General features: G+C 46.7%; 1 protein-coding gene across 1 annotated transcript in view; it reads left to right on the top strand.

The window, feature by feature from the left end:
- The window catches only part of CYYR1 (cysteine and tyrosine rich 1), an 88,473-nt gene that overhangs the window by 32,652 nt on the left and 28,552 nt on the right, over positions 1-27,269 (top strand). Inside the window, exon 2 of the mRNA XM_068266136.1 lies at positions 6,554-6,656. Coding sequence (XP_068122237.1) covers positions 6,554-6,656 — 103 coding nt within the window. The remainder of the gene's footprint in view (positions 1-6,553; positions 6,657-27,269) is intronic.

Below are 27,269 nucleotides of genomic sequence, written 5' to 3'. Positions count from 1 at the left end.
CCTTCCTTGTTTGGCTTTCCTCGTCGCCATGGCGACGAGCGGAGTGACGTCAGCCGACGTCCTGACGTCAGCCGCCTCCGATCCAGCCCTTAGCGCTGGCCGGAACTATTTGTTCCGGCTGCGCAGGGCTCGGGCGGCTGGGGGGACCCTTTTTCGCCGCTGCTCGCGGCGGATCGCCGCATAGCGGCGGCGATCAGGCAGCACACGCGGCTGGCAAAGTGCCGGCTGCGTGTGCTGCTTTTTATTTCATCAAAATCGGCCCAGCAGGGCCTGAGCGGCACCCTCTGGCGGTAAAGGACGAGCTGAGCTCGTCCATACCGCTAAGGTGACCACTCCAGTGAAAAAAGTAAGCAGTTAAAATTTGACAAATGTGACAGGTTTTGGACTAGTCCATCTCCTCATGAGGGATTCTCAGGGTTTTCTATGTTGGCAAAACATAGCTCTTTCAGAGGGACAGTGCCTTTTTGGGAACCAAATCCCTCTGTCCCTCTTTTCTCCTGATTTGTCCCTCTTTACAGAGACACCGAAGCGAAAAAAAATGATGATATAATGAATTGGTTGTGTAGTACGGATAATTACTAGAACATTAGCAGCAAAGAAAATAATCTCATATTTTTATTTTCAGTTATATCGGGTTTTTTTTGTTTGTTTGTTTTTTATAAAATTGCATCATTCTCTAATATTTGCAGTTTACACACTACTCAGCATTCTAAGTGATTTTACAGAGCAGGCCAGTGAACTTTTGAACTGTTCTCTGCAGAAAAAAACAATCAGTGCAAGACACGAGATAACAAGCTTCAGAAAACAGAGCTCTCTGCGACTTTGAAAGTCGTGGAGCTCAATGGTTCTTTTGCATAGATGACAACTGGAGTTTCTTAACTCTTCCTGCACTGGAAACAATATTAGACTTATGTCTCTGCACCTAATGTTTTATTTCTTAGTTGTACTACACATACCAATCATTTATATCATATTTTTTTTTCGCTTCAGTGTCTCTTTTAGGACTAATGCACAGACTTCTGTAAATATATGTATTTTTCTTCTGAAAAATAGGTTTAACTGACTCTAAACTTTACTACCATAATTTAGATTGATATATATCTCATTTTCAAATGTTAAAATAAAAGAAAACTACTGATTATAGTAGAGTGGATCAGCGTGGTCTGAATAATAAAACTACAGCTCTTGATTCTGAATTCTCTGTAAATTGCATGGCGAGGGGTGTGGTGGGGGTGTGGTTAGAGGTGTGGCAGGGAGCCTTATCTCAAAATGTTAGGAGCTATGGTCAAAAGCATTTCCTGAACAGCCGTTGCTAAGTCTAACTGTCAAAATAGTGTGCAAGTGAGTAGGGAGGCTGGCTGGTATCTTATTATTTTGGCAGTTAACTTTCCATTCTGGAAATGCTTTTGAAAAGAAAGAAAACCCTGAGAATCCCCCATGAGAGGATTGACTAGTCCAAAACCGGACGGTTCTGCTTACTTTTTTCACTGAAGTGGTCCTTTAAAAAGTTCATGCTGTGGATGGTTGCAATTGACTTTAGTAATCATAGAGCTTTCTTCACAAAGCCGTGATAACACTTATCACGGTCACGCTAGCGTTATAACGTGCGTAATGTTTTTCAAATTAGCGTTTTCGTGTAAAAACGCCCCCAAAATTGTGCATGCAAATTCGCATTTGCGCGCGAAATCGTGGTTGTTTTCACTCAAAAATGCTAATTTTCAAGCAAAAACGGCCACGATTTTGTGCGCAAATTGGCGTTTGCACGCAAAACCCATTGCGCGCGTTATAGTGCGCGCAAAACGCTAGCGCGACCGTGATAAGATTTAACACGGCTTTGTGAATCAAGCCCATAGACACCACACCTGAAACCTTCTGATCTTTTTGGCTGCAGTAGTGTCTGAATCACACCAGAAACAAGCATGCAGCTAATCTTGCCAGATCTGACAATAATGTCATTTGCATATACTTGGTGAGGATCTGTGGCTAGAAGTATTAGAGAAAGATAATCAGCAGCACCAAGCGGTCGCCTGGGATGCCGTGCGGGGGGAAGGGGGGGCGCTGCCACGGGGGAAACCGTGACCGCTGGTTTTCTAACCTGGAGTGACAACATGCCTTAAAAGGGAATACAGCTGAAATTAGAAGAATTAGCATATCGTGCAAAAGTCCAATTATTTCACTAACTCGACTCAAAAGGTAAAAATAATATATGAAATAGGAACTCTTTGGAAGCATTTGGAGGAATTAGCTGATTAGAGTCTGACACTTTGAGCTGAGTATATTGAGCATTGTCACAATATTCTAATGGTCTGAAATTTTGATTTTGGGGTTCTCATAAACTGTAAGCCAGAATCATCAAAATTTTAACAAATAAAGGCTTGAGATAAATCGCTTAAGGTGGCCACACACCATACAATTTTTTAAATATCTGTTCAATTTAAGAATTGCAATACATTTTTCTGACTGATTGTAACATTTTAAAACACACGTATGTTCAATTTTTTCCCAATTATGATAAAAATTATTGGAAACTCTGACAAAATTGCTAGGGTATGTATATTAATAAATGGACAATCCAACACACACCATACAATGTTTATTGAAGAAAGATATCTGGCATTCCGGATCGATTAAAATCGAAAAAAAAACCAGGAAATCCGATCAGATTTTTCAGTCGAATGAAAAAAAAGCTTTCGATTTTTTCGGGAGATCCGATCGTTTTTATCGAATTAACGTAAAATCTGATCATTTTAGTGTATCGTGTGTGGCCACCTTTAGCATGTAATGAGTCTATTTCAAATATTAGTTTCACTTTTTAAGTTGAATTACTGAAATAAATGGACTTTTGTGCGATATTCTAATTTTTTTCAAGTTTCACCTGTAAATATGGCAGCCTCCATATATCTCTCAATTCAGTTGTTCTTCAAAGCATACACATACTTTCTCTGAAAAAAAAATGTATTTTTTTTATCTATTTATATAGCGCCAGGAGCTTCCGTGGCGCTGTGCAACAGAATACAAGCAGTGGCGTAGCTAAGGAGCTGTGGGCCCCGATGCAAGATTTACAATGGGGCCCCCCATGCACTCTATACATAGCAATTGAAACGGTGCACTAAAAGCTGCCAATGGCAACTACAATGTCAGAGGTGCAAGAAGGGGATGGGGAATAGTTTGTTAATAATTACCACTATTCAAAGTATATATATAAATGATTATTATGAGCACAGGACCAATATAGAGCTAATACTGTAGTTGAGGGAGGGCCATTCGGGGCCCCTCTGGCCCAAGGGCCCCGATGCGGTCGTTACCGCTGCACCCCCTATTGCTACGCCCCTGAATACAAGATAGAGCAATGCAAAGCAAACAAGACAATACTTGGCAATGCAAGACAATGGTGGAACTATTACGACTCACGAGTAATGAACTGCAGATATTTATGCAGGGGGTGAAATATACGCACACACATTACACAGCACTGAGAGATAGGCCTCAATTCAATTTGTGAAAACAAAATCAGGTCGTTAAAATACCGCATTCAGTATTTGAGACTTTTGCCTGCTAGTACATGAAAGTGTTGACAGGTGCGGTAACAGTTCGGCAATTTACCGAAGCTCATTGACAAAAGCCTGTCGGTAACAGCAGAGCAGTGTGGAGCTGTCTCTGTGTTGTTACAAGCTGTTCCATGCAGTGAGGGCATTACAATAGTAAGAGACATCCATTTAGATGTACATGTCTGTTATACTGCCTCTGCTCACTCTGAATCTATCCCATTAGTCTTTCTTTTTTAACATTTAATTTAAGTGCAACAGCTTAGATGAACTCCAAGAAACTTGAAACATGCCCTGCTTAGGTGATTTCCCCACTAGCTCCTCCACATCTTCAAACAGGAACCTAAAGGGCTAAATGGCTGAAGGACCGCAGGGGAAACCTTTTGTTCCGTTCCCTCTGCTCGCTGCCTAGGGGGTGGAAAAACATGTTTCTCCCGAGAAGCCTTTGCATCCTATCAACATCCGTTCAGCGGGACTTGCAGGAGACAGGGGTTGTTTCTTTCGGCTCTCTGGTCCAGTCAGTCATAGCTCTCTTAGGGTGGAAGGATCATCACATCCATGGGGATGCTGGGAAACACACACAGCCATATGGAGAAATCGCTCCCGTTTCAGTAACAGCTGAGAGTTTTACAAGGCAGATTTCCCATTGAAGCAAATGGAGAGGTTCAGAGGTTAAAACAAGTTAATACTATTCACAGGTATGCCAGTGTAATAAAGTTTTTACAAGGGAAAGTGGGACATGCTTCAAACCTGTGATGATTTATTTCCAAAATATAGTCTTCAAAATATCAAGTTAATTAAAAGTTGAAGTTAAAAAAAAAAATAAAACAATAAATTCTGGAATGATCCTGAAAGTCTGGCATCCATCCACTGATACAGCGGTTTTCAATTAACCTTCCTGCCAGCTAAACTGCAAAATAATGAAGCGGTTTTACTGTATGTAAGACAATGGAGACTGAGGCGACGCTACTCCCGAGTCCCCATCTGCAGCTGCATGGGCCGATGCCGGGATCCTACGCTATGCCGCTCCGCCCGGCCTTTCAAGGGCAGCCGCCGCCTCTTCCCTGGCAGTTCTGCCACATTAACCCGCTTTATAGACAATTAGATTATCCAGCTGATTTAATAGATCTGTTTTTACCTTGTAATTGGCTAACACGTTGCACTTTTACAAAGCGAAAGAAATAACAATGGCAGCTTATTCATATCCGCTACTGAACACAATTAGGTACAGGGAATAAAACGTAAAGCGGACCTCCGATGTAAAAATAAAACCCATTCAGCACAGGCAGCAGGAGTTATAATAGAGAAGCTGAAAGAAAAAATATCTAAAAACTAACCACTGGTGCCATACAACAAAGGTAGTGTTGGTTAGCCATGCCCCTTTCTGAAAAAACAGGCAACTAAGGCAGGTGCTTAGGGCCTAGTGGGGGCCCACTTGCCACCGTTTTTGACCTCCCTCCGCTTCAGCTTACCAAAAGGACCACAAGGGGGCCCCCAATCTAATACTGTGCCTAGGGCCCCATTACACCTTAATCCATCTCTGCCCCACCCCCTTTTCCCATACACATGGCTGGTCACATATGTCCCCCATTGTACCACCTAACCCCCCTACCCCCACACACACATTGAGCATTGCATATTTATCTGCTCCAGCCAGGGACGGTTCAAGTAACAATTGGGCCCTAGGGCCAAATTAGCCTGGGGGCCCCCCTGCAGACACCCCCGACCAAAAAGCGTCATTAGAGGCCCTTTGTTGCATCCACATTTTCCTCCTGGGCCCCTGAGCTGGCTGCTGACCCTCCCCCAATCACCTCCCAACTTAACAGACTCTGCAGAGTCCCCGGGGAGCAACAGTTAAGATGGGGGAGGGACAACTTGGAGGCCCCTACAGGCTCTGGGGCAATTGCCCAATTTTTCCTATGGTAGCTCCGGCCCTGGCTCCAGCACTGCATTGGGTTTCCTCCTCTTTCCAGAAGCTGTGCACTTTCTGCTGCCACCCCAGGGCTAGATCACAGGCATGGTCGGAAAATTCCGCGGAATTATTAATTCCGTGATTCCGGTCGGAATTAATAATTCCGATTTTGTTAGTCGGAACGGAATTTCTATATATCTCAAACGGAATTCCGCGGAAATTTTATAATTCCGACGGAATTTTCCGCAATAACATCAAAACACTCTCTCTCTCTCTCTCTCTCTCTCTCTCTTCTTCCTCCTCCTCCTCCTCCTCCTCCTCAGAGAGCCGAGTACATTGCCATATCCGTGGTGAAGGGTGCTATTGCTCACATGTTCTAGGCCAGGGGTGTCAAACTCAAATACAAAGTGGGCCAAAACTGAGCTCTGAGACCAAGCCACGGGCCAACCTCAATGTCTAGTAGCCACCTCCATCCCCTACACAGTTTCCTGGTGTCTAATAGCCCCCTCCATCCCCTACACAGTTTCCTGGTCTCTAATAGCCCCCCTCCATCCCCTACAAAGTTTCCATCCCATCCATCCCTGATGTTTAGTGGTCCTCCCGCATCTATACAGTTCTCTGGTGATTACTGGTTTTCCCTCCCTCCCCTATACAATTCCCTGATGTTTAGTTGTCCTCTCTCCCTCCCCTATACAGTTTTCTAGTGTCTAGTGGCCCCCTCCTTTCCCTATACAGTTCCCTGGTGTCTAGTGGCTCCCTACTTCTCCAGTACAGTTCCCTGGTATCTAATGCTCCCCCCCCCCCCCCCCATATGGCTTCCCTGGTGATCTAGGGCTTACCCTCCAATATAGCTTCTCTGGTGGTCTAGAGTGGGTCAAACCTAATGCAAAGTGGGGAGCACCTGAAGGTCAAATCTGATGGCTCCAAGGGCCAGATTTGGCCCATGGGCCAGAGTTAGACATGTATGTTCTAGGCCCAGGAACCCCATCACAGGTTTGTTCTGGGAGCTTAATATATACGGAGTCGTAGTTATGCTTTACTTGCCAAACTTTGTTTTACTTACTTGCTTTCTTTGTATTTGTTTGTATGTTTCCAGACTATTGCTGTGCACACTGTGGGACTGATTGTAAAGCGTACTGCTGTGATGGAAACCCGCCGTACTGCTGTTCCTATTATGCCTACATCGGAAATGTGCTCTCGTAAGTTTAAATCCATTTTGAACTTTGCTGTTACATTTATTGAGTGTTATTGTTCAACCTTTGTGATTCACGACACAAAAAGTGTTGCTCATAGTGTTTTAAAGAGAGCTGACCTCATTTCACCTGGAGATGTAGAAAGGCTACGCAAGCGTTGAACCAGGCTGGTTATAAATTAAAAAGCATCTAAAAGTCCCAACAACAACCACAGTAAGTCAGAAGTGGAGTGCGAGGGTAAAACTGCTCTGATTGGACAGAGGGCGGAGCAAAGCATAGACAGCCTCCTATGAGATTGGCGTGCTTTGCTTGATTTCCTTGCTTGATTTCCTTTTTCATGATTTGCTCCCCGTTTTCAGCCTTCCCTTTCATATGTAGCAACCCTTCTTTTATGTTCAGGTGCCCCTGTGGGCTTCAACCGCTCAAGGCCAGGGCCTTTGTGGCCTTTTCAGAAATCTGGCCCTGGATTCCTCTACTCTACTACATCCTTAAAGTGAACCTCCAGACTAAGAATCTAAGCAGCACTGAAAAGGCTTGGTGTTTCTTTAACAGTTTCACAGCATCAGAACTCTGTTTTTCTTACCAAAGCCTCATTTTTAGCTGCACAAAAGCTAAGCTCCGCCCCATCAAAGAAAACTGCCCAGGCAATTTTCCCCTGATGCTGTGCAAAGCATGATCGGATTTCTGATGTTGCTGTTGTTCTTGATGCCTAGCAACTGGGAGGGGGGGGGGGGGGGGGAGTGATTAGGACACAGGACAGTTGGAACTGTGTCTCATGCTCCTTGTCACCTCCTTTCAACCAAAAAGATGGCTGCCCTCATGAAATCACAAACATTTGCCTGTTCTTTTAAAACAGGGTGGGTAAGAGATTATATTACCTATCTATTTTAATTAACATAACTAATGTAACTTAATGACAGTATGTTTGTTTAGGCTGAAGTTTCTCTTTAACAAGAAAATGTTTACTAAGGGCCCTTTTACACTTGGAAACGCGATCACATGCATTTCCCTCATTTCCACTACCTTAGTTTCCCAGCAATTGCACCGCGATCCGTAAGTAGGTGTAAGGTGGATTTCAATGCATTTGCGTTTGTCATTTCCAACAGGAGAAAAAAACAACTTGAGTTTGAGATACCAAATTGCGGAAGAAATCACAGAGTGGCACGATTGCTTTGTGATTTTCCTGTTCCCCTATACTTTGTCTAGGAACGCAAACACAGCAAAAGTGCAGCAGGACAACAATTGTGATTCAGAAAAAAAACAAATTGCTCCACTGGAAAAAAAACACTCCTATTTACATGTTAATTGCAGTGCTGTTGCGTTCTGCAAAACGCTAGGCAATCTGACTTTCGTATTGCAGCTAGTGGAAAAGGGCCCTAAAAGTGCTGCTGCTTTTTCTTACCCATTTTAGTAAACATTTTCTTCATCGTAATGCAGCAAGCGGGAAATGGCTGAATCTGCAGCCCCACCCAGCTAATCATACTTCCTACTACAAGGGGATGGGGATAAGCCTCCCCCTTTCCAGGCTGGCTGGTTATTTATTTATTTATTTTAAGTATTTATATAGCGCTGACATATTACGCAGCGCTGTACAGAGTATATATCGTCTTGTCACTAACTGTCCCTCAGAGGGGCTCACAATCTAGTCCCTACCATAGTAATATGTCTATGTATGTATCATGTATTGTATGTATCATAGTCTAGGGTCAATTAACTTATCTGTAACCTAAACAGACACAGGGAGAACACGGGGAGAACATACAAACTCCTTGCAGATGTTGACCTGGCTGGGATGCGAATCAAGGACCCAGCGCTGCAAGGAGAGAGCACTAACCACTACGCCACTGTGCTGCTCAGTGCTGCTTGGATCTGTTTCCTCCATAGATGTGGAAGTGGCACAGATCAGGCAATAGGACTCACAACGCAGCAGCCAGCTTGAGTTTGTTTCTTTTAAATAAAATGACAATTGACAAACTACCTCCTAATTCCTTCACTTTTTGAGAAACCAAAATCTGACAAAACAACTTCAGGTCAGTGAGTTGTGTTACTTTGTCGCCCACTCTGGATGACTGTACTGAATGAGGCCCAGGGCCAGATTTCTGGAAAGGCCTTATTGGCCCAGGCCTAGGGTGGCTGTTATGCAAGAAAGAGGGACTGTTACATATGAAAGGGTAGGATGGGAATGGAGGAGAACACAAGAAAGAGAGAGGTACTATGGGCTCCAGGAGTTTGTAATCCTTTATAGACTAATTTTCTGAGAAACGATGTCCTATATATACTTATCAATGTGTTATTTGTGCCTAATTTATGTGGGCTACAATCTTCCTATTTACAAGACTGAGATGATTAGGGCAGGGCTGGTTCTAGTTACAGTGGGGCCCCCCTGACAGACATCCCCCCCCACCAAACCCCAGGGACCATGAGCTGGCTGCCGGGCCCTCCTAGGTCAGTACAGGCAGTACAGTTACATGGGGCTTCTTCCAGTAAACACTGCCCTCCCCCCATCAGTCTTATCGGGTCCTTTGGTTCCCATACCTCCCAACTTTTTGAGATGAGAAAAAGGGACACTTAAGCCACGCCCCTGACACACCCCTAGCCACGCCCTCACCACGCCTCTAGTCATGCATACCATACAGATTTCATAAGAAAAATATGTTGTTTTATAATTCAAACCACACTGGTCCTTTCTATCCTGGTTCATTTTCCTTCATAGTAACATTTTAAAATTAGTAATATATCAATTTAAAGGTTGGGAATAAAGTTTAGAGTCAATCAAACACATTTTTAGCATATAAATATATATATTTACATAGAAAGAGGGACAAAGTCCTGAAAGAGGGACAAATGAGGGTGAAAGAGGGACAGAGGGACAGGGCTCCCAAAAAGGGACTGTCCCTCCGAAAAAGGGACAGTTGGGAGCTATGGGTTCCCCCCCAGACCCCTCCATTGTGCCGGTGTCCCCTATGAAAGATCACCGATCTAGTGATGGGCTATTGCCACCGCACACCCATGGCTGGAAGGGTTCTCAGCAGGGCCAGAACAGCACTAGAGGTAGAAATTCCAAAGTTCACCCTCCCCATATTGTACCAACCCCCTCCCTTCCCAGTGTAGGTTGCAGTAGTGGCCACGGTATTTGGTAGTTCCCCCCCCCCCCCCAGTATTAGTATCCAGAAGTACCCCCAGAATCAGGTAGCTCCCCTCCCCAATTTAGATATCTAGATGTACCATATTAGGCAGCCACCCAACATGCAGAGTGGTGAGCGGAACGCTGTAAAAGTGTTTCCCACCTCTCCGTGCAGGGATGTTCAGTCTGTCTTGCAGTATTTCCTCTCTGTCTCCCTCTGGTGACGCACATAATGAAAGACGCCAGTAGAGGGAGACAGAGAGGCAATGCTGCGTGCCTGCAACATGGCCCTTAGAGGTGTGCGCCCAGAGGCTGGTGCCTCCTCCGTCTCGGCCCTAATTCTACGCATGCGCAGTACGCGAACACTCATGCAGAACGCTCCAGGCCACGGAACTGTTATCCGCCGCCTCAGGTTTCCTTTATACAATCCCCGTCAGTATGTCTCACTGGACTTCAAAGTTCCGTAAAAATAAAATGGCATCAATTCCAGAAAAGCCTATTATTAAAACTGCTGCCCTTTTACACAAAGCACACTTCCAGTGCTGACTACAGCAGACGCACAGAGCAGATACGTGACATTATACCGCCGCCATCCTTGATGTTCACTGAACTTTATTTCAAATAAAACCTCCTATTAGGAGGGAGAGAGCGGCGAGCGGTGCTGGGGACGTCTTCAGAGAGCAGACATCCCGCGCTGGAGGCAGTCAGGGAAGTCCCTCAAGACTTCATTACTGTGTGTGCATCACAAGGCATGAAATCAGCCTGCAGTATAATGCCTGAGTCCCCAGATCTGCACAAACCAATAACACTCTTTCTGTCTGTTTGCCCAATTTCATTCATCATTGTTCCTTTATGCAGATAACTCAGCGATGCCCAGCTGGTGGATAGGTTTCCCATAATTCCCTGCACAATAGGGCGGGTCAGAGAGGAACCCTCAGCACTGCGTGCTTTATTGCATTAGTGCTGTCAGTCTAGAGTGGGTTTCCTGCGCTATCAGCGTCCTTACAGAGGGACGGAGTAAAGTGGTTATTGTTCAGCCCACCGATGTGACATGCTGGCTCCACAGGAAACCATACCTTCCAAATCACAAGAGGAAAAAGGAATGCTCTTTATTGTAAACATTGTTGGCTAAAAGACACACCCTAGTCTCACTCTTTCCTTCGTCACTTTATAAGTCACACCTTCATCACACTTCCAGTCACGTGGTCATTACACCTTCAGTCACATCTCCGCTACACCTCAAGACACATCTCCACCACACCCATAGCCACACCTTGATCAATCCTCCAGTCACACTTTTTTCACACCTCCTGTCACACCTTCATCAATCCGCCAGTCCTACCTTCATCAATCCACCAGTCACACCTTCATCAATCCACCAGTCACACCTTCATCATACCTCCAGTCACACCTTCATCAATCTTCCAGTCACACCTTCATCACACCTCCAGTCACACCTTCATCACACCATCATTCCTCCAGTCACACCTTCATCACACCTCCAGTCACACTTTCATCACACCTCCAGTCACATCTTCATCACACCTCCAGTCACACCTTCATCATTCCTCCAGTCACACCTTCATCATTCCTCCACCACACCTCCAGTCACACCTTCATCACACCTCCAGTCACACCTTTATTACACCTCCAGTCACACCTTCATCACACCTCCAGTCACACCTTCATCATTCTTGCAGTCACACCTTCATCACACCTCCAGTCACACCTTCATCATTCCTCCAGTCATACCTTCATCACACCTCCAGTCACACCTTCATCATTACTCCAGTCACACCTTCATCACACCTCCAGTCACACCTTCATCACACCTCCAGTCACACCTTCATCACACCTCCAGTCACACCTTCATCATTCCTCCAGTCACACCTTCATCACACCTCCAGTCACACCTTCATCACACCTCCAGTCACACCTTCATCATTCCTCCAGTCACACCTTCATCACACCTCCAGTCACACCTTCATCACAGCTCCAGTCACACCTTCATCACACCTCCAGTCACACCTTAATCACACCTCCAGTCACACCTTCATCATTCCTCCAGTCACACCTTCATCATTCCTCCAGTCACACCTTCATCACACCTCCAGTCACACCTTCATCATTCCTCCAGTCACACCACCATACCTCCACTACATCATCTTACCTCCACCACAACTCCATCTTACCTCCAGTCACACCTTCATCATTCCTCCAGTCACACCGTCATCACACCTCCAGTCATACCTTCATCATTCCTCCACCACACCTCCATCTTAACTCCAGTCACACCATCATACCTCCACCACACCTCCAGTCATACCTCCAGTCACACCTTCATCATTCCTCCACCACACCTCCATCACACATCCAGTTACACCTTCAGTCACATCTCCACCACACCTCAGTCACACCTGCATCATTCCTCCAGTCACACCTTCATCACACATGTTACACTAACACCTTTATCACCAATGATGGATTAAGATCAAATAGGGCCATAGGGAAGGTAGTAGCTTTAGCTCATCCTGATGGCGATTTTGGCAATCTAGGGTGGGAGACGGGCACCATAGCTGTTCATTGAAATAGCGGCATTGAGGAGACATTTGGCCCAGTGGCTGCTATTGGGAAACACGGGCATACTAAGTCTTTTGATTGGGCACTCCTTCAAGCAGCTGGGTGCTTGGTACGGTGGCATAGGCAATGTCACCAGGTCAATCACAGTCCAAACGATATCAGCACACCAATTCTTGGAAATCATACAGTACGCTTTATTGTGCTTTCACTGTACAATCAGTACAAACCAATTGTTTCAGGGGCCAAACAGGGTCCCCCTTTATCCACACTCCTTGATAAAGGCAACACGGTGCCCAATATATCACTCAATGCAGCAATTTCAATGGGGGCCTATGGCAGTGGCAAAAAAATATATGTATTTATTTTTTAATTTTGGTAGTGGGGAGCAGGGGGTTGAGGTTAGGCATGCGGGGTGGGGGGGTTGCTTAGGGTTAAGCGTTAGTTAGGGTGTCTGTGCAGCGAGGGTGGTAAGTGTTAGACATGAGGAAGGGTGTTTGTGTGATGGGGTGGTGATTAGGGTTAGGCATCAGGTAGGGTGTTTGTACAAGAGGAAGGGGGGGTTAGGGTTAGGCGTCAGATGGGGGTCTCTGTGCGGGGGATGGATGGGTGTCAGGGTGAAGGTTCAGTGTGAGAGTAGGGTTAGGTTTAATTTAAGTAAAATGTCTGTATTCAATACCGATCTTTTACGATCCTTCTTCACACTTTTATCTATGTGTCTGTGTGTGTGTGTGTGTGTGTGTGTTGTGTCTGTGTGTGTGTCTGTGTGAGTATGTCTGTGTGTGTGATGTGTGTGTCTGTGTGACTATGTCTGTGTGTTGTGGTGTGGTGTGTGTGTGGTGTGTGTGAAGGTGTATGTGTGTGCGATGTGTGTGTCTGTGTGTGTGATGTGTGTGTCTGTGTGAGTATGTCTGTGTGTTGTGGTGTGGTGTGTGTGTGGTGTGTGTGAAGGTGTATGTGTGTGCGATGTGTGTGTCTGTGTGTGTGATGTGTGTGTCTGTGTGAGTATGTCTGTGTGTGTGATGTGTGTGTCTGTGTGACTATGTCTGTGTGTTGTGGTGTGGTGTGTGTGTGGTGTGTGTGAAGGTGTATGTGTGTGCGATGTGTGTGTCTGTGTGTGTGATGTGTGTGTCTGTGTGAGGATGTCTGTGTGTTGTGGTGTGGTGTGTGTGAAGGTGTATGTGTGTGCGATGTGTGTGTCTGTGTGTGTGATGTGTGTGTCTGTGTGAGTATGTCTGTGTGCTGTGGTGTGCGTGTGTCGTTGTGGTGTGTGTGTGTGTGTGATTGTGTGTGTGATGTATGTGTCTGTGTGAGTATGTCTGTGTGCTGTGGTGTGCGTGTGTCGTTGTGGTGTGTGTGTGTGTGTGTGTGTGTGTCTGTGTGTATTACAGAATAAAGACATATATTGTGTATAGTGTGTTTCTGCACAGTTTGTGTCTCGCTGCCCCGCAGGTCTGTCATTACACAGCAGAAGGGAAGTTTACAGCCTGCAGTTGTTGCCTCCATTAGGAGACATGTTGTAATGTCTCTGTATGCACTCAGCGTTATTAAAGTTTAAAAGCTTAAGCATTAAAATGAAGGGGGGGGGGGGGGGGAATGCAGGTGAATTAATGTATTACTCCCCTCCCCAGCATCCCGGCTTTCCCCATCTCTGCTGTGCACCTTCCTGTGATTTATTTATAATATTCTCTGGCAGAGGAAGAGCTGAAACTCTTTTGCTTGGGAAAATAATTAAAAGCATCAATAAAGTAAAGTGTCCATGTGCTGCTTCTGTTTGAGGAAAAACATGAAATTCGCTGCTAGCAGGAGACAGAGGAGTTACATAGGGAAAATGAGGTAGTGTCATGAGCCTGGATCATCCTCATCCACAAGGCACCCAAGGTGATTGCCTAGCGAAGCAGTAAATAAGGGCGCATGCAGCAAGCGGACTAATCGTCCATATAGGCGCCAATGTAAAATATCGGTATTTGGATAATGTAAAATATCGCAATACATCGGGCACCCCAATGCTGATATTTTTAGGCAGCTATGGTGGCGCCCGAGAATTTGCATTGTTTTTTCTTTCTTTTCTCGGAAGTGTGTGCGAGGTCTCGGTTTAGGTGTGTGCAAGGGGCCTGAAAGAACAGATTTCTGTAGGCTTTAGCATTGTACGCTGCTCACTTGAAATCGTTTGGTAGAAGTGAAATGAGTTTGGCTGAGTAGCATGCAGTAACAGTGCGGGTCACACTAACATTGTCTCCGTTCCCCACTATGTCTGTCATCGCAGTGCTCTCTCTCCTCACAACATGGGTTTGCCTCGCGTGTATCCTGTGGTGACGCAGGCTGCCATTCTGCATCCTGTTGTGGACTATCTCAGCGGATGCAGCCATTATCTTCTGTCTGCTCCTCTGGGATTACTCCCATTCCCAGCTTGTGAGCTTCCAAACACTGAGGAAAGTGGAGTAGTCATCAGATAGTTGTCTATCCACAGCACTAAATATTGCCCATGTGTTGGTGGAAAGCGAGCCACACCTTCTCATTTTCCAGTTCAGACACCGTTTGTTTTGTTCATTTATTTTTTTAAATAATCTTTATTTATAGAGATACACTTTCTAAAATGAAAAGACAGACACAAGCACAACACAAGCACGAATACATCATACTGTTTTTTCCCCCTACAATTACAAGGACAGCCTGTGTCAGAAACCAATCTATGACCAACAGCAATCTTGTGTGACTGAACAAGACACAGATACCTAACCAATTCCCTGGAACAATTGTGCTTTATTTTACTGTAATCATATTCTATTCACCTTCTTCTTGATGGAAAAGACCGCTTTTATGGAAATGCAGGGGTGTAACTAGGGGGGGCAGCCCCTGTGACTGCAAGGGGCCCAAAGGCGAGTGTGTGTGTGGGGGCTACTACTAACCTTCCCTTTCTCTGATACTCCAGACCAGGTGTTTTTGTCGCTACATTTGTTTTGGGCAGAGCCGGAATTTTAGAAAGGCCTCAAATGTCTGAGTCTTGGGCGGCTGCAGACTGCAGCCCAATGGTGCCCCCTGAACATGAAACGGGGCTGAAAATGAGGAGCAACAAAGTAAAAAAGGGAAACTGAGGCCCAAGGGAGCTGCTCATAAATAAAAGGGGCTACAATGCATGGATAAAAGACATGGAGATGGAATGGAATGGGCACTGCTAAACCGGAAAGGGGAGTCACAACATACTTGGCCTAGGGCAGCTATTCCCAACCTGTGTGCCTCGACACATGAATGTGTGGCGGCAGCATCGGGTATGTGTCGCCGCCTGCTCTGTATCTCCCCGCTTCCCCAGTCTCCACTCTGATTGTAATTAGAGCAGGACTAGAAGAAAATGGCCACCGATGTCCACAAATGCGGACATTGGCGGCCATTTTCTTGCAGCTCTGCTCTAACTACAGTCAGAGCAGAGGCAAGGAGAGAAGAGTGACATCAGCCCTGAAACGGGTGGAGCTGGTGAGTCTGCCGCCACGGCCAGCACATGCCACTGAGGGCTCATACACCTGATTACCTATACTTGGGGAACCTATGCCTGGCTACTTATATAGGGTCCTTCTCCTACACCTGACCTGTCCAGGCAGCACTTATGCTTGGCTACCTATACACACCTACACCTGACTTCCTATACTGAGGGCACCTATGCCTGGCTACTTATACTGATGCACTTACACCTGACTTCCTATACTGGGGGCACTTATGCTTGGCTACCTATACTGAGGGCACCTACACCTATCTTCCTATACTAAGGGTACCCATGCTTGGCTACCTATACTGAGGGTACCTACACCTGACTTCCTGTACTGGGGGCACCTATAGCTGGCTACCTACACTGAGGGCACCTACACCTGTGATGTGTCACGGAGATTTGAGCGTTTGGCGTGATGTGTCACGACTTCAAAAAGGTTGGGAACCACTGGCCTAGGGGCACAAAAAGTGTAAATCCGGTCTTGGTTATGGGTGTGAAGATTATGATGGCCACAGTTGTTTTATGGCCCTTGTAAGAACATATAAACACAGCTCTGCTCTTCTTCTGCTTTTACGGCATTACACTACAATCTGTTTGTCCTTTTGAAACTAGGAATATTTTATCAAGAGATGCAGCACACAAATAATCTTAAGGGGGGGGGGTGTTACTTATGAAGGTGCACTTTTCAAACTTCACCACTTTTGCCGTTCCTTTAAAATGTAATTCCAGTTTCGCTAAAGAAATAGCTATATATGCAGATCAATGCTGCTCCAATCATTTTGTAATTTAATGTTATTAAATGTGAACTTTCCATTTCTGTTTACAGCAAGTTGTAGATTTCTAAAATTATATCAGAAAGGTCATGTCGCATTTCTTTGCAGCCATGGAAACCGTTACCTTTTTGGAGGCGGCTCACACTTTATCGTCTTCTTGCGTGAGTTCTTAGCACACTAGAGAAGCTAGGCGTTTACCAGGGGCTTCTGCCTGTTATGGTGGGCTTCTCAACCTCAGAGACAGCAACAGGCTTCTCTGCACCAACAGAAGGCTTATTACCTTGCATACCTTGAGTTGAAAGGAAATGATGGGCCGATTTCTACTTATTCTTTAAAGTACACCTGAACTTAGGGATATGGAGACTGCCATCTTTATTTCCTTTTAACTGCTTCTGGACCTTGCTAATTGATATCTATGCCATGTTTGGGACCTGTTATCCCTGCCAGGGTGTAGATTTCCATTACCGCATTGCACGTTCCCCCCGCGATTAGTCAAATCACAGTGATCACAGGGTCAGGAGCCAATAAAATTGGCTCCTGACCGACTCACAGATTGGCATGAATGGCAACAGAGACAGGTCCATGCAGTGTGACATCGGTGAGCCCAGTTGTCTGACCAAAAAAATATCTGGTCCTTAACCTCCTTGGAGGTTGTCCCGAACTAGGGTCGGGGCGGAAAACCGCAGCTAAGAGCAGTAATCCCGACCTCTGCTCGGGGTAGCCGCCGGAGGCTGTATGCAGAGCAATGTGCACAGCGGGAGCGTTTCTACATACCTCCCGGGGATCCCGACGTCGGCTGGCATTCTTCTTCCTCTCGGGGCTCTGCTTCCTGCAGCGCCACCCGGAGGATGGAGGTTTAACTGCAGCGCTGAAGCCAGGGAGGTGAGTGATTGCTGGGCTGCTGCAGATCTCCCTGGCAGCATGATTTTTTTCCAGGTTTTGGGGTCTGAAAGGGTGCAAAAAAAATTGCACCGCTTTTAGACCCTAAAGTCCGGAAAGAATCAGAACGCCAAGGGGGTTAAGGGGCCAGAGAAGGCTGATCCGGAAGTGGCTAAACAATACCAGTTGCCTGGCTGTCCTGCTGATCTTTTTGGCTGCAGTAGTGTCACAATCACACACCTGAAAGTAGCGTGCAACTAATCCAGTCAGACTTCAGTCAGAAATGCCTGGCATGCTTGTTCAGGGTCTATTGCTAAGAGTATTACAGACATTGACTCAGCAATACAGCCATGCCATCTGCATTATTTAAAAGAAAATCAATGTCATTCTCCATATCTCTCTTAGTTCAGGCAGGCCCAGATGTACATCACAGGAACCTATAGGGCTTGATTCACTAACCGGCGCTAAGCCTTATCACTTAGTGGGCACAAACTACAGCGCTAACTTTATCTGAGGTTAGTGTGCCTTATCTGAGGGTAGTGTGCCTTATCTGAGTTAGTGTGCCCTATCTGAAGTTAGTGTGCCTTATCTGAGGTTAGTGTGCCTTATCTGAGTTAGTGTGCCTTATCTGAGGTAAGTGTGCCTTATCTGAGTTAGTGTGCCTTATCTGAGGTTAGTGTGCCTTATCTGAGGTTAGTGTGCCTTATCTGAGTTAGTGTGCCTTATCTGAGGTTAGTGTGCCTTATCTGAGGTTAGTGTGCCTTATCTGAGGTTACTGTGCCTTATCTGAGTTAGTGTGCCTTATCTGAGGTTAGTGAGCCTTATCTGAGGTTAGTGTGCCTTATCTGAGTTAGTGTGCCTTATCTGAGGTTAGTGTGCCTTATCTGAGTTAGTGTGCCTTATCTGAGGTTAGTGTGCCTTATCTGAGTTAGTGTGCCTTATCTGAGTTAGTGTGCCTTATCTGAGGTTAGTGTGCCTTATCTGAGTTAGTGTGCCTTATCTGAGGTTAGTGTGCCTTATCTGAGGTTAGTGTGCCTTATCTGCGGTTAGTGTGCCTTATCTGAGTTAGTGTGCCTTATCTGAGGTTAGTGTGCCTTATCTGAGGTTAGTGTGCCTTATCTGAGGTTAGTGTGCCTTATCTGAGGTTAGTGTGCCTTATCTGAGTTAGTGTGCCTTATCTAAGGTTAGTGTGCCTTATCTGAGGTTAGTGTGCCTTATCTGAGGTTAGTGTGCCTTATCTGAGTTAGTGTGCCTTATCTGAGGTTAGTGTGCCTTATCTGAGGTTAGTATGCCTTATCTGAGGTTAGTGTGCCTTATCTGAGGTTAGTGTGCCTTATCTGAGGTTAGTGTGCCTTATCTGAGGTTAGTGTGCCTTATCTGAGGTTAGCGTGCCTTATCTGAGGTTAGTGTGCCTTATCTCAGGTTAGTGTGCCTTATCTGAGGTTAGTGTGCCTTATCTGAGTTAGTGTGCCTTATCTGAGGTTAGTGTGCCTTATCTGAGGTTAGTGTGCCTTATCTGAGGTTAGTGTGCCTTATCTGAGTTAGTGTGCCTTATCTGAGGTTAGTGTGCCTTATCTGAGGTTAGTGTGCCTTATCTGAGTTAGTGTGCCTTATCTGAGGTTGGTGTTGTAACGATCGGTGGAGCACAGAGAGGATCTGATTACCGGTGATCTGCAGTATCACTGGGAATACAGATTATAAGTGATCTGCAGTATCATCGATAATCCGATATACTAGCTAACCTCTGTTCACCTGAGTAGAGTGTAGTGTTTGGTGTAACAGTAACACTTAGAGGAGTAGGCCTCAGTGCAGTGAGGAGTACTGCACGGATTCCTTCCGACGACCTGAACTCTCCAAGATGGGAGGAGTCAGGCTGAGAGTAGGAAGGATGGTCTGAAAGTGACACTCTGGAGAAAGTGTCACTAACAGGACGGGGAGCCGCCTCCAACAGTAAGGTCGGTTCTCGAGGTCGGACAAGCCAGGTCGTAAACACACGGACAGATAAAGCACAGATTCAGAAGGCAGAGGCGGAGTCTAAAGTACAGGCAGGGTTCGGCAACAGGGTATCAGATATATCGAGGTACAAGATCAGGAGGCAGAAACAGAGTCTAAGGACGAGCCGGGGTTCGGCAACAGAGTATCAGAATGGCAAGGTACAAGATCAGAGTTTCAGGAGCATAGTCAGGCAGGCAAAAAGTCATAACAGATAATCACAATCAAACTAGTACTTTAGCTATCAACAGAATCTAGCTAAGTGTAGGATTACAGCTCCAGCTGGTCCCGGCACACTTAAGGATCTGACTACAGGTCTGAGTGCTCCCACGTATGTGATCGCACGCCAGACAACCAGCAACTGAACAGCTGGCAGTATATATACACAGGTATCCCTCCAGCACCTCCCTAAGTGCTGGACCAATGAGGAGTGGAGCCAGAGTCAGCTGACCAGCCTGGTCAGCTGACTCATTTCTGGCCGTCATATTTTCCCAGCCTGAGTGCGCGCGCGCGCGTCACTCTAAACCTAGAGGGACTATGTGTCCCAGCCACACCAGCACCACTCTGCGGTGCCTCAGTAATGGGGCCATGCGCGCTAACCGCCGCGTCCCACGCGGCGGTTATTCCGCGCTCCGCCATGCCCTGCACGGGGACAGCCGCCTCAGACTGAGTGGAGGCGGCTGCCTTCCCGTGCTCTGCCCCGCCGTGCGCGGAAAGAGCCGCCTGCCGCTGACTCATGGCGGCGGCTCTTCCGCGCTTCTCCACAGGTGTGCCTTATCTGAGGTTAGTGTGCCTTATCTGAGTTAGTGTGCCTTATCTGAGGTCAGTGTGCCTTATCTGAGGTTAGTGTGCCTTATCTGAGGTTAGTGTGCCTTATCTGAGTTAGTGTGCCTTATCTGAGGTTAGTGTGCCTTATCTGAGTTAGTGTGCCTTATCTGCAGTGTGCGGTGTAGCTTTGTGCATCTTTTAGTATGCACAACGCTATTTAGTGTGCACAAAGCTACTTAAGGGGCACTAACCTCAGATAAGGCACACTAATTCAGATAAGGCACACTAACTCAGATAAGGCACACTAACCTCAGATAAGGCACACTAACCTCAGATAAGGCACACTAACCGGCTTAGCGCCGGAAAACTCTTTTTTACTCCGGCGCTAACACTTAGCGCAGGTTAGTGAAACAAGCCTATAGACACCGATGTCCTGGCACCCTAGACTCTACCCTCCATGAACCTACAAACACCCACTGAATCACACTGCAAGTGTGCTGGTTGGCCCAACTGTCACGTCTCCCTTATTTTCTTTGCCTGTCATAGGTAGCTACAGGTGCCCCTTAATACTCAGGCTACCTCTGGCTACCTGATGCTAAGTGGCCCCTGATTGAAGGGTGATCTTGTCAGTGGAATGCTGAGAGCTGGGTGAGTAACCTCTCATTTACACTCTCATCAGGACTCTACATAGAGAAGGAGGGAGGGATACGCTCTGGGAGGGGAGTGAGCCGCCTTTCCATCATCAGGCGCCTGTAGGCACTTGCCTACAGTGCCTTATGGTATATCTGGCCCTGAGTTCAGGTGTGCTGTTTTTGTGTATAGAGGAGAAACATTTCCAACACTGCTGTAACATTGCAAGGCTTTATTAGTTATGCGCAGAAAACAATTTAAAAGCGGTGTGTGCTCAGACCAGGTGTCACCTAATTTATACACTGGCTGCCTCATGTCTATTGACCAACGGCGCCCATGGTGGCGCCGGTGACCAAACATACAGCGCATGCAAGCGCACAAATTGCCTGCTTCATCTAAAACTACCTCACTGCTGTATCCTGCAGGAGTTGGCCCACACAAAATACTTTGCATCTAGACAGGGGCCCTGCATGTAGGACTTCTCATGCTCCCAAGAAATGGGGGGAAGGGTAGACACCCCCACAAAGCACTCTCACTGCCTGGGAGTGATGTGACTGCCCTGGGGAGGGGGGGGGCAGAGAAATGCAAACCGTACACCCCCTGGACGTAGCCAATGCCCAGGGAGGACCATCCATGTTGCCCCCCGCCCCCTTCTCCCACATTGTAAAATGTACCCAGCTGCAAGACTGTACAAAATGCATGTCCTGGGAGCAAACACACAAGAAAGAGGGACGGTGGGGGAGGGGGAGGGTGCAAACAGGCCTCCCCAAGCACTGCCACCACTGGGGAGACCATGCACACCCCCACACACCACACCCAGGGGTAGGAAGAACAGTGATGAGCAAGGTGATATACCAACACAATTGCGAGCAGAGTACCTGCACCAGCTGCGGGTGTCCAAAAGAACAACGGCTCGCACTTCTGTTTTTGTTGGTATATCACCTGGCACATTACTAATACAGCCTTGCCATGTTACAGCAGTGCCAGAAGTTTTTACCTCTCTACTTAATACATAGCTATGTGGACACGTTTGGCTTCTCTACACAGGAGTAGTACTTCCCGCTGCCAGCCACTTCCGCTGGAGAGGTGCGGAGTGCCTGCTTTTTCACGCCTCAATTTTTGAAACTGGTAACCGTGTTTATCTGTGAATGCACTAAATAATCCTAGGCCGGCTCGACCAGGAATGTGGCATGCGTACAGCTTCCTAGTCCTACAACCATACTTAGTGATAAAGTCCCGTACACAGGCTAGATGTTTTCCTTGCCACTGCTCGATCGGCAGCGACGAGGTAAGTAAAAAAAGAGGCATATCTACGGCTCTAATCCGTAAGTGAAGTTTTCAGGGGGCGTAGATAGGCGTGGCAAGGATCTGGGACCAGTTAAAGTACGCCTGAAGTAAACAGATGAAGTAAGAAGAAGTAAACAAATACATTGTGAATTGAGCCCATGGTGGGTTAGATGACTTGCTGCAGAAGGTGTTCCTGCTGCTCGTTGTTTACAGGCTCCCTCCCATTCCCCATTCCTGACCTCTTTAATATTTGACAGGCCCCCTCAGTTGAATATTCTCCAGGAAGCCGCCGTGGCCATGCACAAGCACTTCTGAACCGAGCATTCGAGGGTTCCAAACCCTGCATGCCCAGGAATAGGAAGTGCTCGTGAGTGAAAGAAGTGCTTACGTGCTTTCTCTCACTGGGTAAGTGCAATTTGGACACCAGCGGATATGTGAAGATGCTGTACAGTCACAGCGAAACGTACATTGTATCTGCTGTGGTCGTCTACCTGTTGCTCCTGTGCAAATGTGAACCCAGCCTTAGACCTAGTCCACACTGAAGGATACATGGGTGATAACCTGCGAGCCTTTTACTGCCTATAGAACCCCAAGAGTTGTTCATTCCCATGGTTGAATGATTATGTGGTGGTTTAAAAGTTAACTCATACCACCATTGTCCATACAGTGGTAAGCACCATACATACATATAAATTGGCCACCAGGAGACTTGGGTGCAGGATACAGCCGGTATGGCTTATCTTGCTGCTGCACAAGTTCCCGGCGGTGTTAAATACTATTTCCCCTCCAGGTCCACGTGGATGGTGGGGAATGATGTAATTCAGCTTCCAGCTATTGCTGGAGGCCGAATTACAGTATTTTAGAAGCAACTTCAGCTACGTCTTCTAACGGCGCCGAAATTTCTTACTGTGCACCGCTATAGCCGCAATTCCTTTTACAGCCTATGGTGGCGCTGGCTGCGCCCATATCTCTTGCGATGTGATCACCACCCCAGTCAGTACACATGTACACGGATTAGGGCGGTAACCCCTGTCAGACTTTGTGTGGTAGCTGAAGGTAGCATAGTAACTACAAAAACTACAAAACATGACCCCCTAGCCCCCCCCCCCACACACACACACACACACACACACACTGTCTTTTGCCTACCCCTAGTGACCCCCACAGCCAGGGGGATTATTTCGTAAGAGTCAGAAAACAAGTGCGGACATCATATTCTTCACACCCATAACAAGTGTAACCACAAAAACACCTGACCTGGAGGACACACCCCTTTATCGGAGGGTGGGAAGTAGTAGTTGGGGACCTCTTACAGCTTGGGCCCCCCTGCGCTCGCAGGAGCTGCTCCCCTGTAGTTACCCTCCTGGCTGAAGGCCCTGAATCCCGGCACTGCCTACAGGCCTCTGTACATTTTGTTCTACAGGGTGGACTGCCCTGTGAAGGAAACCTTGAGTGGACCGCAGTGTCGTGTAAAGCCTCAATCTGGGAAGAAAAAGCATTTGTTGTAAAAACATTGATGGACCGAAAGCTGTTTCATGGATGATAGATTCAATTTTACATGTTTCTGTGAAGAGAAGGAAAAACAATGGGATGATTTCAGAGTCGGCACTTTGGCTTCCATCACATTGCTCCACTGAATTGATTTTTCTTCCTCCCGAGCCGTTACTTTATCAAGGCTTGTTGTGTCCTCGAGAAGAAAGCTTGTTCTTCCCCCATGTCACTTCAAATTGATATTCCTCACTGGCAGACATGACTGATGTGTTTTCTGTGCTGTACAAATGCGTGGCTTTATTTAGTTTCCCAATTACCTGCTGAACTGGTAAATAAAGCTTCCAGAATAACCCGTACTGCCATGCTTCCTTCACGGGAAGCCATAGAGGAAGCCCCGATCAGTAATGCAAATACCGCATGGTGCATTATTGATTTTCCTGCTATCACGAGATCAGGGCCGGCGCTACCATAGAGGCAAAGGAGGCAATTGTCCCAGGGCCTCAGAGCCTGTAAGAGGAAAAAAAAATTCAAAAAGACCTTATCGTTTTTGAGAAAATCGATTTTAAAGTTTCAAAGGAAAAAAAATACACATTTAAAAACCCACCGACTTTAACGGTTAATAGCAAATCCACCTTAAATTCCAGCATTTATTAAGGAGATCATTGGGAATAAGAGGAAAAAACAATTTTTCAAAAAGACCTTATAGTTTTTGAGAAAATCGATTTTAAAGTTTTGAAGGAAAAAAGTATACTTTTGTCACTTTTAGTAGCAAACCTAACGGTAGTGTAATTTTACATGTATCAAAAGAAACAGCAATACATTTCCTGACGGGGTTTCCAGGGGGTCCATACGCAGCTGCAGCGCTTTGGCCAGGGATTGCTATACAGCCACAATATGGCTGTATGAAGATCCCTGGCATTTTTTCCTATTTTCCCAATTTTTTTTATGTTTAGAGTGTGGGAATTTTTTTTTTTTTTTTAATTATGTGGGGTCCCCCCTCCTGAAACTTTTTAACCCCTTGTCCCACATGCAGGCTGGGATAGCCAGAATGTGGAGCTCCAACCGATTGGGGCTTCACACCCTGACTATACCAGCTGCAAAAAGGTCCCTAAAGAGACTCCGTAACAAAAATTGCATCCTGTTTTTTATCATCCTACAAGTTCCAAAAGCTATTCTAATGTGTTCTGGCTTACTGCAGCACGTTCTACTATCACCATCTCTGTAATAAATCAACTTATCTCTCTCTTGTCAGACTTGTCAGCCTGTGTCTGGAAGGCTGCCAAGTTCTTCAGTGTTGTGGTTCTGTGATGCATCTCCCCCCTCCAGGCCCCTCTCTGCACACTGCCTGTGTATTATTTAGATTACGGCAGCTTCTCTCTTATCTTTTACAAGCTGGATAAATCCTCCTCTGAGCTGGCTGGGCTTTCACATACTGAGGAATTACATACAGGCAGAGCTGTTTGCACTCTGCAGGAAGAAACAGCCTGACACTTCAGTGGAAGATAGCTGCAGGGGGAAAGAAACACACAAATGATCTCTTGAGATTCAAAAGGAAGGGTGTATACAGCCTGCTTGTGTATGAATGTATTTTCTATGTGTGGACATACTGTACATCAACCTACTTCCTGTTTTGGTGGCCATTTTGTTTGTTTATAAACAAACTTTTTAAAACTGTTTTTAACCACTTTTAATGCGGCGAGGAGCGGCGAAATTGTGACAGAGGGCAATAGGAGATGTCCCCTAACGCACTGGTATGTTTACTTTTGTGCGATTTTAACAATACAGATTCTCTTTAATGCCGATTTTTGTTCCGGGTATCTGTTCTGGGGCTCCCCAGGTTTATGTTGCCCTGGGGCCCCCTTGTTGCTTAAACCGGCCCTGCACGAGATAAGGGAAGAAAGAACTGAACTCCTCATCTCACCCCCCCCAACCCAATCCCTGCCCCGCCACACCCTCCCCAGCTCCACCACGCCCATTAGCTTTGCTAATACGAATTAATATCACAAGGACAGAATGATGGACGATTGGGCACCTTTATGTGATGTACTCAGGTGTCACAGCTTTTGATGGGCATTAGTTTGTTATATCTGTAATAGGCTTCACTGACTGACTTAAAGGAGTCATCAGGCAAACCCCCCCCCCAACCCGATGTACTTACACAGGGTTTCCTCCAGCCCCTTGCAGCTGACATGGCTCCACGCTCAGCCACCGGCCTGGGGTCCACGCCGGTGCAGAGGGCAATCTTGAGGTCATCTCTACTGCGCCTGCGCAAGCACTGCTGTCAATCAAGCCCGTGTTGTCTATGGTGTACTGCGCAGGCGCAGAACTATTGCACCTGAGCAGTACACCGCAGACAATGTGGACTTGATTAACAGTGGCGCTCGCGCAGGCACACTAGAGGAGGTGGAACTCTGCACCAGCGGGGGTCCCGGGCCGGCAGGAGCTTGGGCGTGGAACATGTCAGCTGCAAGGCGATGGAGGAAGCCCAGGGTAAGTAGAGCGGGTTGTGTTTTTTTTTTTGCCTGATGACTCCTTTGAAGAGAACCTGAGACAAAAAGAACACAAGGATTTATACGCAGCTAGGGTTTCCTCCAGCCCCCTGTAGGCAATAGACTTCTTCAGTTTCCATCCACTCCCCTCTGTTCTCTAGCTGTAAGCCACGGTACTCGGGTACTATTGCGCATGTGTGGCCCTGACCTCACGCCTAGTTGCTCTTTTGAGGAGCATTCAACACCTGCGCAGTTAGCTAAGGCTTGTAACTATGCAGGTGCAAAACCCTCCTGGCCAAGGGAGCGTGACCAGGGAGGCATGCGGCCAGAGCCGCGCATGTGCAGTAGTCTCCAACTTCATCAATCTGGGACTTTATAAAGGTAGAAAGCTGGAGAATGGAGGGGAGCGGATAGACCCTAAGGAAGCCCGCGGCCTACAGGGGGCTGGAAGAAGGCCCAGGTAAGTATAAATGTTATGTTCTTTTGGTTCTCTTTAAACTTTGTTTACATGTACAAGGCAAGTCGCCCAGAAGGGTTCGGGACTTGATCCCTTGGGCGACAGTGCATGGTCGACACTGTACAGATACATTGCTAGCCTTGTGGCTAGGGACATGTACTGCTGCTATGCGGCGGGTCAACGGAGCAGTGCATGAGCAGCGAGCGGAGTGAGGGAAGAGAACAATGCTGTTGTCCAGTGTTCAGATGATTCGGTCCGTCTGGCTGGTCAATGGCAGAGGTGTTGGGTGTTGCTTGCTGTGCTCACGCTACATTCTCAGCTGAGTTTCATCTAGCATGTGTATGAGGCTTTGCATGGAAAATCTGCTATATGAGATGGCCAGTGAGAGCCTTTAGAAAATCACCCAGAATCATTTGTGAAATCATTTCTTACATTGTTGAGTTGAATGACTTAGGGCAGTGATCTGCAAACTTGGCTCTCCAGCTGTTAAGGAACTACAAGTCCCACAATGCATTTGGGAACAATGCATGCAGTTCCGTCATCAGGACTACTGGGCCAGCGCAGTACCATCCTGATGACGTCAGCAAGACCACGTGACCCGCATGGTGGAGCGCAGAAGAAGCCAACCCGGAAGGTGACCGGCTTCACCAGCAGAGGAGACCGGGAGCCAC

Source organism: Hyperolius riggenbachi, chromosome 2, assembly GCF_040937935.1.
Source record: "Hyperolius riggenbachi isolate aHypRig1 chromosome 2, aHypRig1.pri, whole genome shotgun sequence".
NCBI classification, from domain to species: Eukaryota; Metazoa; Chordata; class Amphibia; order Anura; family Hyperoliidae; genus Hyperolius; species Hyperolius riggenbachi.
This window is presented reverse-complemented; position numbering and strand designations above follow the sequence as displayed.